The sequence below is a fragment of the Sylvia atricapilla genome, chromosome 17, assembly GCF_009819655.1.
Source record: "Sylvia atricapilla isolate bSylAtr1 chromosome 17, bSylAtr1.pri, whole genome shotgun sequence".
In the NCBI taxonomy this organism is placed as follows: domain Eukaryota; kingdom Metazoa; phylum Chordata; class Aves; order Passeriformes; family Sylviidae; genus Sylvia; species Sylvia atricapilla.
In genome coordinates, this window is record NC_089156.1 from 7588403 (window position 1) to 7603076 (window position 14674).

At 45.9% G+C, this 14674-nt stretch overlaps 1 protein-coding gene across 17 annotated transcripts in view; it reads right to left on the reverse strand.

Moving 5' to 3' along the window:
* The window catches only part of FBRSL1 (fibrosin like 1), a 502004-nt gene that overhangs the window by 366280 nt on the left and 121050 nt on the right, over positions 1-14674 (reverse strand). For all 17 annotated transcript variants that reach the window (XM_066331469.1, XM_066331467.1, XM_066331461.1 and 14 more), the window contains exon 2: positions 1255-1455. In XM_066331469.1, coding sequence (XP_066187566.1) covers positions 1255-1455 — 201 coding nt within the window. The remainder of the gene's footprint in view (positions 1-1254; positions 1456-14674) is intronic.

The following is a 14674-nucleotide window of genomic DNA, read 5'->3' on the forward strand; positions in this document are numbered from 1 at the left end:
GCAGGAAGAGGGAACCTCCCCACTGTCTCACACATCCACAACTATGCAAATCCCTGCGATGCACTGCATTTCCTGCAGTGTAATTTTAGAACTGAAGAAACAACTTTGACCAGACCATGAGAATTTCTAACTTAAAATGTGATGAGTCCTTTTAAATCAATATGCTCAAACACAAAAGAGTATGTGGTGGAGAAGTTATAGCAGAAGGCTGCATGACATAACCTTCACCATCTTTTTAAATGTTAAAGTATTGCAAGTCTGAAAAAAAACATTTCCAGTAACTGGACAATTCAATCTTTGGCTGTCTGGCACACACACAGGATTAGTTTCACGGAACAGAAGGTGGCTTGAGTTAAGCAGCTCTTTTTCTGCAGGAGAAATGGAGAATAAAAACCACTTTTTCATCTTAGCGTGTTTCTTAGCTCAGAACAAATGCTGGAAGGTCAAGTACACCGGTGTTCCCACTGGCTGCCACTTGGCACCCTGTTAAGGACAACTGGGAAAGTGTCCACGGAGAGATGCTGCTGTGCCATGGGGATTGCCAACCCATGAATGCACACTGAGTCACTAACAAATCTCCCCGCTGAGCAGCAGTTTAGTGATAAAGAGCCTGCCAGCCACAGCCTTTTGTTTGTCACCTGCCCCTCTGTACACACTGCGGCTCAGATGGAGTCCCTGGAATAATTCCCTCCAGCATGACAACTCTTCATTCATTAATGCTCCACCACATTCTAGAAGGGTACACAGGAAAGGCTGCCCAGAGCACAGCTTCCTGCAAAATGACTTTCCACTTCTAAAATACTTCAATAGTCTCTCACCCTCAACACTGTTCTGGGGGTAAGTGAAACTCGAGTCACAAGGTGGACAAAGAAGTTTGCAACTTCCAGGTGCACACTGCCCAGCACAAATCCTCCAAAGGAGGTCATGATCTGATGGATGATTCCTACTTGTGTTCAAGACCATAAGGGCCACAAATCTACCCTATGAATCACTGCAAGGTCTCAAAGCTGCAGGACACGAGAGAGGTGTGCTCCTTCCCTTCCTGCATTACTCAGCACACCTGGCTTCCACTCCAGCTCATGGAACCTGCCCTCAGCACAGGAATTGTCCCCTCGGCCACAAAGAGGCATTGCTTTCCCCAGCACAGGTTACCAGAGGATCCACTGACTGGGACAACCTCACCCACCAGCAAGGATGACATTTCACGGCGGCCAAGGCCACGGCAGTCGCTGCAGATGAGAAGTGTTTCCCTACCTGTTTGGACAGCTTCAAGGGGAGTTTCTTCTTCATCCGTTCCTTGCCTCTTTCTGCCTCTCTCTCAGAGCTCCCCGCATCGTTGTTATGGCCATTTTCACTTGGCTCAGCAGATACACAGTTCTCAGATTCTCTAGGTTTCTTGCCTGGATGCCTCTCCCATTTCTCCTTCCGCTCCTGAGGCTTTAGTGACATGTCCTTCTGTAAAGGAGATTAAAAAAAGAGAATGGTGAGTTCTTTGCGGCTACCTTTACGCATTAAGCTGTAGAAATATTGAATAAAAGCACAAACAAGACAGTATGTATCTTCCAGAGATGACCTAAAATGAATAATTAGGCACGCACAAGGCAAACCGTAATTTTTGATTAGATTAGGATGAATATTCTCCAAGCTATGTGTTTGATTAATTTCAGTGATGCTGGAACTGGGTATGAAAATGAGCTCACTTCAGATTAATTCAGAAACCATTCGTAAGGGCACATGAGCAAATCAGCATCCTGAAGGGAAGCCTTAAACTGTTCAACTGAAACAAAGGTGGCTTTTATTTTGTTTCTGATCTGAGAACGAAACGTATCAGACCCCCCTTGGGGCTGACAGTCTCTGATTCACAGCAGCATTCATATGGAGAAAGGCACTTCTAAAGCCCTACCACGAATTCCCAGAGCCAGAGAGATCAATGGGATCCAAACACACAACAGAGGTTGAACACTTCTAAGTGTGAAGTGTCTGCCCTGAACCAGGCTGTAACACACGCTCCAAGCACAGTTTAAAAGCAGGTATGTCGTGTCACAATGATTAACATTGGAAGTGAGATCAGAGAAGGGAATTACTCCTGCTATCCCTGGCATCTCCCAGGACTGGAAGCTGAACTCCCAGTGCCAATGCACCAAACTCTCTACACACATCATGTGGAAAAGGAGCTGAAGAAATGTCAAACCACTGTGACACTGGGTCACTGCAGCTAGACACATTTTTACCTTATGTCTTTTATTAAGTGCTCAAAGATAAAAACTGAATTCTTACGGGAATGTTTTGCAGGATATCTATTGCATTTTTTTTTTAATGTGAGGTAAATAGATTAAGAAATACCCTAAAAGAACTGCTTACGATGCCAAAATTCAGCCACAGATATTTTTCTGAATGCCTCACTTTTGACTCAAGCAGTTACATGACAGGAATTTGTATCTTACACGAATGGAGATTACAATACAACTGCTCACATCAATGCACACACCTTCGGTACTGCAAAAGAGCTCACGAAAATCATTAGCTCTCTAGTCTCTCAAAAACTGAAGCCCAACAAAAAAAGAAAATTAGGAACTGGAATGAAATGCCCTGCTGATTGCTCCAGATTACTTCCTCCCCCTCTCCTTTAATTAGTGAATTGACTGCCTCAGCGTGTAACATGCTGATTCCACTCCAAATCACTCACTTGTTTAAAGTTACCCTTCCCTGAGAAGTGAGATGATGCACTGGCACTTTAGGGTCACAGACACATGGAAATTAGAACCAAGGGAATAAAATCCAGCTGTTTTCAATCCCAGCCCAGGCTCCCAGACACTGAGCCAGCACCCAACCTCTGTACACCCAGCACTGGGGTCCTGTGGGGCTGGAGACTCCTCTTAGAGCACACACAGATATATCTAGCTGTAAAATCCCCAAAGATACAACTATTCCGCCAAAATTAAAATAACCAGCACTGTCTTGGAGGCACAAAACACATCTCAGTTTGCCGAGCAAGGGAAATACCTGTCTGGCATAATTCTCTACGAATGATAAAGGAATATAAATCAGTGTTCAACTGCTCAGTTCGATTTTTAGGTTAAACACAACACCTTAAAGCAGCAGTTCAAGATGCCAGTGGAAGAAGGTCATATTATGCTGTTTACTGGGAAGCTACTGAGATAAAAATCAAAATGCTAATCTTCAGTAACTAATCAAAACCATGTCACGTGGAAATGGTATCTGCTAACTGACATTCAGCAAAACATTAGAAATAGGAACCACCACAAACGTGCATTTCCTCACGTTTCAAAGCCAGATGCAGCTTGTGATGTGACAGCAGGTGCAAGGGAGATGCTGCATGAGGTGACAGGGACCCCTGACAGGGCAGAAAGGAGGCTGGGGCAGGGGAAGCCACCACCTGAGAGCACCAGCAAATCATGCACTCCTGCCTTGAGGGGCAACATTCACTTCTGAGGATGCCTTCGAAGCCAATAAATTACCATTTTGGTTTAAACTCTAATTTCACAAGGTGGTTGGGCGTCTGTTAATGCTTTAGGGAAAGTCTTCCCTTGGTAGCCACATTCACTGCAGGTTCCCAGACCATTCCTTTCACCACAGAACTGGTCTGGAAATCTGCGTTTCTCTCCTTACTGAATCCTACAAAAATTCCCTACTTCGAAATGCAGCTTTTCATCCCTATTTTGTCTGGAGATTTAAGGCTTGCCTCATCGCTGAGCTACTAGCAAAATTAATTCATGAAATACAGTTATAGCTGGATCAAAGCCAAAGAAATAATTCATTCACTTGTAGTGCCATCCAAGAATCTCAAGCACTTTCCAAACAGCCATGAATTAAGCCCCAAGGCTGAGGCTGCTCCAGCAGGGCCACAGTGGAGGGAGACTGGGGCAGCCACAGGGACAAAGCCACGTTTGTGTGACAAGAAAACCTGCCCCAGTGTCCCTCTTCTCCCTGCTTCAGCAGAGGACACAGCTCCCAGGACGTTTTCCTGGGAAGCAGGACAGTGACCTCAGCGTGTCCCTGCTGACAGAGGGTGACAGCAGGCTGTTCTCCGGGCTGCTAAATGCAGACCTCTGCAGCCCCAGGCAGAGAGCAGGAGGGGGCTAATGGGGTTTCTGGTCTTGCCTCCTTTGTTTCCTTTCTATTTGCTCCACTAAAAGAGCCTTCCAGTGATTGCTCTTTTACTGAAGTTTATGACCTCCAAGTTGGGGACCTCACTTAGCACAAGAGCTTACTATTTTTGGACGTGCATCTGTGCTTGTGCACAGGCAATCGCTGGAAAATTTAAGCACATCCAGAATCTACAGTACATCACAAGAGTGGACGTTTATTGATGCCCCTTGAGTGACTTCAATCCAGAAATCCCAGGCTGCAGGTGAGCCTGGCCTCCTGACAAAGTGCCCCACTGGAGAGGGGCAAGCCCAGAGCAGACAATATTTTCACCTTCTGCACATCAGGTAAAACCTGCAGACTGACACAGTGGCAGGATCTGAAGTCAGACCCCGAAGCCAACAAGTCTTCACATCAGCCTTGTGGTTTCCCAACCCAGGAGTCTGCAGACCTGACCACCTTTGCTGTCACAGCTCCAACAAATCCTGTCCTCCAGGGAAGTCTGGTGGATCTCTCTTCTCGGTTCCACAAACGAGACTGCTAAATCTTGCTCCAGAATACAGAAAACTGTTTTGTTCCTCACTACTCATTGCTTCCAGGACTGTCTCCTACCTGTCCTCACTTCAGAATTTCTCTGACACCTTCCAGGGCAGGCCACAGCCTCTCCATCTGCAGCCCAGACAGACAAGGGGCTGCAGATGGAGTGCAGATGGTTCTAACTGGCTGCATGGTTACAGATAAGGAACTATAAAGCCTTTCTTCAGAGCCTCTTTCCTGGCAGTTACTCCATGAAACACACGGATCCTATCTCCCTATTTGTTTATTTGGATGTACAGACACCAAAGAACACTCCATCTGAAAACGGGATTGTGGCACCTCCTCCAGCTCTCCCTGGAGTACCCTGCACACCAGCAGCTGTGAACATTCACTGGCAAAGGCTGGCAACCCAAGTACGTAACCCGGGCTCTGCAACAGATTTTGGGAGCCCAAAGTAAAAAACCTTTGTAATTTTTCTTCCATCACTATTCAGCCCAAGCTGGTTATGCAATTGCACCTCTGCTTGCAGCAGATCTGGCAGGAACCCTTAATCACTTGGAACACTCCTTCCTGAAAAGCCATTTTTCTTCTCTCACCAAGGCACAGCTGCAATCTCCAAAGCCATTCAAGGTACACACTGCTCAGTTTAAAAATAAAGCTGGAAATAATGTGGGCGCACAGCCCTCAGCTCTGGAATGAGACTGTTCTTACCCTTAAAATGCCACAGCAAGAGACTTCTGCACAATGGACTCCACGTTTTCTGTTTGATCAGGAAATAATGATCAGCCCTGGAGGAGCCTGGCACAAGCTCACATCCCACAGCCATCCTCTGGCTGGAGTTATCACTGCCTGTTTGCTCAGCCCAGCTCAAACTCAGCCCTAATCCTCTGAATTTACCCAGTTCTGAGATCTCAGAAAGCATACAGGGGAAGGCTGTGGTTGTAAATACACACAGGGAACACTTAAAGAACCTGAAGAAAACGTCCAAAACCCACACAGCTAGATGAAAACCCTCAAGTATGCTGCAGGGATGCAGACGGTAAAAACAACACCTACAGATCATAAAAAAAACCTCTTTAGCCCTCAAGCACCAGTTGGAAATGCAGCCCCAGTGCAAAATCAAGCCCATTACAATCCCTGTCCCCAGGGCCCACTGGACACTGCCGGGCTCAGCCAAGGACTGGTTACACTCCATTCCTGCCACACTGCCTCTGCCAGCTTCAGAAGATTATATGGGCTGATTTCCCAGAAGGGAAACAGCCTCCAGCTTCTCTCTCCACAGCAGCACTTATTCCTGACGTTGGGCAATGTGAAAACTGAACATCAAATAGGAGAAGGATTCACACAAAGGAAATAAAAACCACTGCTGCCTCTGAAACTGACCCTGCTTGTCCATCTTTCTGCCTCCAGCCTCTCTCAAAAAATTGCAATGGAAAAGCCTCTGAGGATCTCGGAGCACCATCTATCCTTACATCAACTTTATCACGTAATTAGCAGTAGGATTGTCAAAAATGTTTGTTTAATAGTTCAGGGAGAGATCCCGGCTCAGAAAGGACCTGAAACAGATTTATTTTTAAGTAGGTTAATTTTTAAATATTCCTGTTGACCTGATACTCAGTTTATAGAACAGCACCACAGAAACAATTGCTGATGATGTTCTCGTATTTTCTAAGCAGAGAAAGAACCTTACAAATACAGAACCACTACTAACACAAAACTACTGCCCATTTATTTGCATAAAGGGGACACAGGAGACAGCAATTCAGATGGAAAGATAGTATGGGAGATATACATGAGAAATGTACAAGAAAGACTAACTTTAAAGCATGGATTTGAAGACAGGTCTGTAGAGAGAGAGAAGCCACTGCAAGAACAGGAGCCAGCACAAGAAGAGATGAATAGCCAACAGTCAAGTGAAATGAGGGGAATAGCAAGGAAAGAGAAAAGGGGTAAAAAAGGATCACAGAAGGGCATCAGGTGGGACCACACCAAGGTGACTGAATTTGAACTCAGCAGGGTGAGCAGGCAGCAAACACAACTGGAGACCTGGACAAGGAGCAGGAGCACATGAAACAGTGGGAGAGGGGAGAAGCTTGAGCTCTGCCTGGAGAGCTGTGGGGCAGGGTGTGCTGGCAGTGAGGACAGCCAGGGGCACAGCTCAGCACTGGGAGCCCGGATTCACTCTCCCAGAGCCCAGGGCACACTTTGGGAAGCAGTCTGCTGGCATGTCCAGCCAGACAGCTCCATTTCCACCGAAGGGGAAGTTCTCACTTCTCCAGTAATATAACACACACTTGTTTGTTTTACTCTCCAGCCCTCTCTTCTCCCCCACTGCGAACTTCACTGCAAACATAACTCAAGCCCCCCTCCCAGCCTCTCAGCCAGAGACACTAAAGCTGTTTTAAAAGGCAGAAACAAGAGTCTAGATTTGAAGTGACTTTCTTGCTTTGACCCGACATTCAAGCAGCGCAATCAATATCAATTAAAATGATTGCAAATGAAATCCTTGCTTGTTTAACCTTGGACTGCAATTCTCCTTTCACAGCTGACATATTCCAGATGAGTTCGGGTCCTTGCTTTTTAAAATGCATCACATTTGCCCTGACCCTGTCACATGTTTAGCTCAAGAATAAGATGACTTTTTGACAAGACAGATTTGGAAATGTTAAGACATTTGAAGCTGACACTGGTTTGCAGGTTTATGATACATGATTTAACTTAAAAATACAAGTGGATGAACCAAGAAACTTACTGTAATTGAAACACTCAAATTTATCACCAGAGGCTACAGTTCCTGTCACCTCTGAATAGCTGAAGAGCAAGCTGCCATACTCTGCTGAACACCCACTTGTTATGTCTCCCAAGAATTAAGGCCTTTGCTTCTAGCACCTCAAAGACACAGTACCGAGTAGAGAAAGCTTGGACAAATGTTACTTCAACAAAACATAGTCAAAAATACAAAAAGGAAGGTCAGCTCACTATTCTTTTATGTGAAAAATATTGAAATGCATTTCAATCCACATCGAATTTACAAGGCTTTGATTGCCCTTTTTGCTTGCACAACACCTGAATAAATAATGATACGGTGCTGAGCAGTAATTGTTTTTAAAAACTGGGGAGAAAGGGGGTGGTACTGTTCCCTTTTTCAATTACTCAAGGAAAAATCCAGTCCTCGCCCCACACAGTAGTAGGAAGTACCTGGAAACAGAGTGTTGAACAGCCATTTAGGGGATAATAAAAGTAAGAGTGCACACAGCAAACACTGTGTGCACTTCAGCAAGAGGCCAAGGAAATCCGCAGGAATGCGAGCATATGGCTGTCCGTGGTTTTGGTACGAGCCCTTACCCCACCATCACCCATGGGGAGGTGGATACACAAAATTTCTCGTTTGAAGGCACACTCCAGAGCTCCAGAGGCAGCCAGCCGTGACTTTGTCCCTCTCCTCCCATTTCCCCCTCGGAGCCGGCGGGTTCCTCACTGCAGAGAACTGCACCCTGGCTGCCTGCTCACAGACACTGCCCTGCTATTAGGGCTCCCACAGGTTCTTGCTGTCCATCAGAAAGGAAATGATCCCATTTGAAGCCATCAGTATTTCCTCCAGTGATGGCAGTAAATGCCCGACAGCGCTCACAGAATTACTGTCAGCGGAAAGTGTGTCAGAGAGCAAGGGAGCTTAAATGATTGAAGGGAAGCTGGGGCACCATTTTCAGGTAGATGAAATGAGGCATATTGCAGGCACAGCCTGCCCGGCTTTTACAGCCTGCAGGAGTGCTGAAAGGTGCTGCTGCCCATGCTCCAGCAGGCCACCCTGCCCAGCTTCCACTGCAGATAAAAAGCACATTTTGGATGAAGCTGCTTTCAGCCAAGGTTGGGAGCTCAGCCTGCCTGGTTTGTGTCATTTACAAAAGAGCTGGGAAGAGCTTGTGCCTGTCAGACAGCACCTTGTCCAGCTGGTTTGACTGCTGCACTGCCAGGTGTGAATGCTGAGCACATCCTTCCTGCAAACTCCTATCCTCCAGGAGTTCCTTCCCAAGGGTCCCTTCAGGAGTGGCAGCAGCAGCACCACACACTGCCCAGCATCCTACTAGTGACACCCTGTGCAAAAACACCCCCATCTTGAAGAACATGGCCTGGAACCATCAATCTCAACTAATTTCCAAAGGTATCCAAGCAAGTAAGCAAGTGACACAGTCAGGCACACACTCCAGGTCCAGTGTTTTGGGAAGATATTCCTCAAGTGTGCCAATATTTAAGGTCACTGCTGAGCCCACACTGCTGATAGCCAGCAAACACATGCTTCTTGACAGAGCAGCCTTTAAACAGTTAATCTGAACTAATTTCTCTTTCCTCAGATTATTCAGACAGGCACTCCTTGAATTCAAACAGCTCCCACCAAGTGGCCCAATTAGGACCTGAAGAAGCAGCTCCTTCCCTAAAGCCAGATGTGGCCATTTCATCCCTCATTTCCAGTCTTGCCAGAAAGGTAACACAACCTCCACTCCCCAGCTGCCCCTGAGCTGCCAAAGGAAAAGGCATGAGGATCTTACCAGCACAAACTGGTGTGGCAGCTGGATGCATTCATCATTACCAATTTTCAGCTAAGCTGGTCAGATAAAACCAGAAACACAATGTCGAGTAAAAATGCCTCCAGCCCTATTTATTACTATAGACAGGAATGCTTAGAAATACATTTCTCTTTAAAGTTAAAAACAAAACAAGACCCAACTGCTGCTGCCTCTGCTGAGGGGGATGTCATGCTTCCATGAGCTGGACTCTGGAAATGGAGTTGAGCCAAGCTGAGGCTGGGCAGATGGACTGGACACATGGCTCATTTACCAAAGGCAGGGGCCTAAATTGCTCTCCTCCATCTATCCTCCTGCATTTAAAGTTTTGATCTTCACAGTGTGAAATACACAACAACCACATATGACTGTACTGACTCCCATGTGAGCAGCCTCATACCGAGACTGAAGAGACACAGCTGTAACCTCAGGCAGCTCGGTCATGACTTCAGGAACCTCAGCCTGATTCCTAAAGTAATTCAGGACTCCCACCTGCTAAATAGGAACTTTTTCTCTATTTTTTTAGCATTGCACCACACGTTCACTTCACGGTGACGTACTTTTAAAACACAGCCATGAAAATTGTGCTGCTCTTCAGGCAGTAGCACCTACAGCATGAAAGCTCCAGACGAGTCTCCCACACATTCACTGCACCAGTTTCCAGACTCTGCTCCCAGCCCACACTCTTTATTCCCACCTTCCAGGAAGGGTGCTGTTCCCAGTGCTGCTGCAGAAGAGGGGGTGAAAGCTCCTCAGCTCCAGCAGAGCGGGCTGTGAGCTCTGCAGTTTGACACAGCCTGCACAAAGCCAGCCAACGCCGCGCCGAGAGAGACGAGCGAGCGCTCACAGCCCCGCTCCTGCCAGCTCTGCTGTAGGGGTGAGAGTCTCCAGAAATAAAAACAGCCATATCCTGATCCCCGGGGCTGCGTTATAAATTAATTTATGTTTAAACACCATGACACTAGAGGCGTTTTTTTACCAACTCTGCAGTTGCCCTCAGTGGTAGGCAACAATTTTCACTTCAGCTGTCATGAGCTCTAGAATGTGTATTCAATAATTAGTCCTCTGGTAGTTTTCTTCTGGCTGGGAAACAAACGACAAGAAATATAAATGGTTCATCGAGAAGAAATATGTAGAAGCCAGCCTCCTCCAGAAACGGCTGCCCATAGCACATTATGGCAAGCTAAGGGGAAAGCTCTGAGCAGGATGACTTTGTAACTATCTAAATGTCACACGTGCTAAGGAAAAGCCCAGGACAGTGCGTCTGTGCCACCCTGGCCACCTCTGCTCCTGGAGATGCATTGTACAGTGCAGGCTGTCAGCAGGGCCAGCAGAGATGTTCTCCCACATCCTGGGGCTGAGCACACCACGTGTCCCGAGCAGCTCTTCTATAACCGGTTTGCTTCAACAAACAATGAGCAGCCACATGTTTCAATATATCCTTAGGGCTTCCTAGAATAGTTTCAAATAGTCTGCTATCTGTGGCAGAGGCACAACATTCATTTATAGCCTAGGTAATTGCTGAGAAATGGGAAACATGCACTATAGTAGCAGGCAATTTTAATGTATTCTATGTTACAAAACATTTTCAGTCAGAGAGCTCAAAGGTCATTAATAGATTTTCATATGTTTACAGACAGCAGCAATTTCAAGCTCTGTAATTTTAAAACTGCATGTCAGTCTCTCAACTTCCAGCTGTTATTTTAACATTAGATAATGAACACAATGCAAAGGTTACACAATCACTTGAACCAGCTTATGCAGTAGATCCAGTCACACAAATAATTATTAAATTCTAATTACACATATATTATCACTCTTATTAGAACAGCAGGGCAAATCCTCTTTTATGGAGAGATCAACAGTTTAGAAAAAGAGGCCAGCAAGGTTATGCTTTTAGAGTTGCTCTTCTCTCTCCCCCATCACCTAAAGCACTGCTGATTTATGAGTCTCAGAAACAACACCTTGTTAACACCTCACCGGTCAGTGCACATCCAGCCACCAGCTTCTGTTTTGCTTAAGCCCTTTATAGATCCTAACACAGACATTGATGCCTACGTAAAATATTCATCCTTGAACAGGGGGACAAAAAGACATTTAGTGGTTACCCAGTATCCTGTTTAAATATACTGGTTTTTTTCATACAACTACTTTGATATGGAGAAGACATTCTCCAAAACTTAGAGATTTCTCCTAAGCAGAGTGCTGTTATCTAAGCTAAAGCTTTGCAAGACATCAGGGTCCCATAACATAGACTTTTATTTTATTGTAATTTTGGAGCAGATTAAATTATTGTAATCACCTCATCTGACTCCTTTATCGTGCAGCCAAACGAGCAAAATCACCCAGCTGTTGTCCCAGGGAAATTTTGGATGTGCACTAGCAAACTATCCTCTTACCACATAAGAAAATCAGCAGATTATCTTTTGCTCATCTCCCTCATTTTTTTCCCTCTCTATTCCCAGGCTCCAAGTGTTACTGGCTCTGGTTTATTCTGCCCCAATCCAGCTGTCAGTCACACAGCATGTAACCTCAATGGGAATTGAGGAATCTCATCCCCAAGACTCAGCTTTGAAGCAGGACAGACCAGCAATGTCCCTTTGTGTGACTGAGGTCTCCTGCAGTGACAGCAACGCTACCCTGGCAAAGTGATGTCTCTCTAATCCCCAGTGCATCCTTAGCCAGCCATGAATTTCACACTGGGAAATTCCAGGCTTTGACATTAAATAATTCCAGCTGGGATTTTCAAAGGATAAGAGATAGGAGTCCAATCCCATCACATTCCAATAAGGAAGCCCTTAAGGTTTGGTTTATTTTCTTTTTAAGAAGGAAACCCATATTTCTTTCTCATTTCCAGCCCGGTTTCCTCTGGGACATGAAATTGAAAGCAAGAAATGGAGGGCAAGTGCAGTGCTAATGGGAAGAGAGACTTCTGAGAGACTGACAAACGACACCACCAGATCCTGGGTACATCAGCTTTCAACGAGCCATACAAGAAGGAACAGATAAATCAGCACATCCATTACTGCTCCCGAGGAAAAGGAGCCTCTGTACCTCGCCTGGTTAGTCTCACTTGCCACGAAGGAAGGAGCAAACACCCAACACGACAGCAGACAATTAAAGCATAAAAGAACAATCCCAGCAAGCTGCAGCGAGGAGAACACGTGCAGAATGGGAATGATGTGATCCACTCACCCAAGCATGTCAGCTAGAGCCCGGGGCAGGCAGAGCTGCCAGGACAAGGACCCGCTGCAGAGACAGAGCTGGGCAGAGCAGGTGCTGTCACTCACTCCACGCCCTCTCACCAAACCCAGAGCCACTGCTCCAAGCTTTCATCAGCTTTGACACGCTTTCCATCATGCTTAGAGGACCTCCGTCTTCTCCCAGCCAAGAGATGATAGGCTGTGTGTCTTTGCAACTATTTCCTCAATTCCCATGCTAAATTACAAGTTTCTCTTAATGCTTAGCTTCCAGATACAGAAATGTCTATCTGTACTTCCCAGACCCAAAACTGAAGGCTGGCTGGCTTGTAGGAAATTTTTCTTCCTTACTGGAACAAGATTTTGCCAGTTAGAGATCAGAAAAAGGGGCATTCATTCAAAGTTTTCCATTTGCTGGTAACGCTCAACTTTGAAACACAATAGGGAATTAAAACATGATAGAGAGCAGCAACTTTCATCCCTGCTGACCCACCCAAATTATTCAAGAGCACTTGAACATCTGATCCCTGTATGTCTCATAGTTCAACTTTGCCTCTCATTTACTGTTCACAGCACCTTGTCAACAGTAAACATCAAAGAGTGAGAAATAGAGATGCAGCACAGCATTTATTTGTTCAAACAGGCATAACCTTTTGGCAAGAACCAAAAAAACCCAGTCACTGTGAGAAGGGTTAAGGTGGAACAGATGCAAGCAGAGACTCTGGGGAACAGCCTGTGTGGAAGCAGGTTTCTTGTGATTACTTCTGTCTTGTAATTCTTAATAAGCCACATCACAGCTGACATCTCCACCAGTTCTCTGCTTCCTTATGTAGATAAGCAGAAAAGCTGACATGGCAATTATATTGTACACGTACACACACTGCCTAACAACCCTACAACAGCACAAGCAACGGAGAACAAGCACCCCTCACGTGTGAGATGCTCTGTCCAGAAGCTGTTTTAAAAACTGCTCACAAAACCAAGTAAAAGCTGCAGCACAGCTCAAATGTCCACTGTACAACACCACAAAGAACTCTGAAGATGACAAAGATCTATAAAAGCATTCTGCAATCCCTGTTTGCTAACAGGGCTCTACTCTCCATCCCAGGTGTGACCCAGGGGACTCTCGGTGCCCAGATGTTCTCACATCACATCACATCACACCCGAGCAGCAGCACTTCAGCACCAACTGAGGAAACCTCAGCTAGCAGAGCAGGGAGATGCTGGGTGCAGCAGGCCACTGTCCCCTCTGCCACCTCCATCTCGGGAGGCTGTTGCTAAGAGACAAAGGGCCACGGGATGTCTGCAGAATCCTCCAGCTGTGTCCCCAGCCTCAGCCCTGTTCCCAAACCCGGTCACAGCGTCTCTCTCCTGGAGCCTTTGATAATCTGGCTTTTGTGTGCAAAGCAGCTCCTGTCAAGGAATTCAGGGAGCCCTACCATAGGAAAAACTGCTGATAAAAAGATAATATCAAGAGTACCACTCCATTTCAAAAAGCTGATAGAAGGGCACAAGGGGTAATTTCACACATCTCAACAGAAGTGCTCGCTAAAGCAGAAAGGGGTTTAAAAACACTGGGGTTTTGAGGTATTTGTTTCCAGTGAAGGATCTGGATTTCCCAAGTTCCCCACTGTGACCGAGCAGAATTGTAAGCATTAGTTCTCAGGTTTCAGCAGAATCTGTAAAAGCAGATGACCGAGACACCAGCGCTCTTTTCGCAAAGATATCAGAGGCAAGTGTATCCTTAAACCTTACAGACCCGGGCTGACAAAATAAAGGCTTTAAAAACCAGAAAGACCGGCTTCAGTGTGCGCCCATCCCACAGAAGGCAGCAACCCGGGGAGTGCAGGGCCATGTTAATTAACACGTGCTTAATGGCACTTAATTCCCCATCTCCCTCTCCACACGACTCTCTTATTGATACAGATGGGGTTTGTGGCTTTCACATCCCATTAGCAAAAGTCTGCCTCTAGGAGAAAAAAAAAAGAAAAAGCATGCCGAGAAGGTGAGGGAAAGTTCTTCCATAATTTATAAATAACATCACAATTTGGCTTTTATCAAGCTTTTCTCATTAGCAATTCTTAAAGCACAACACAAAGGGAATCAGCATTTTGACCTCTATGTCTACAGCATGAGAAATTAACAAATGCAAAGCAGCTCGCCCCAAATCAAACATCAGTTCTCTGGCAAATCTACATCTCCCAGCTCCCAATCATACTGTGCTGCAGGAGAACCAACAGTCAAACACTGTCAAAATCTCCTTCTGGC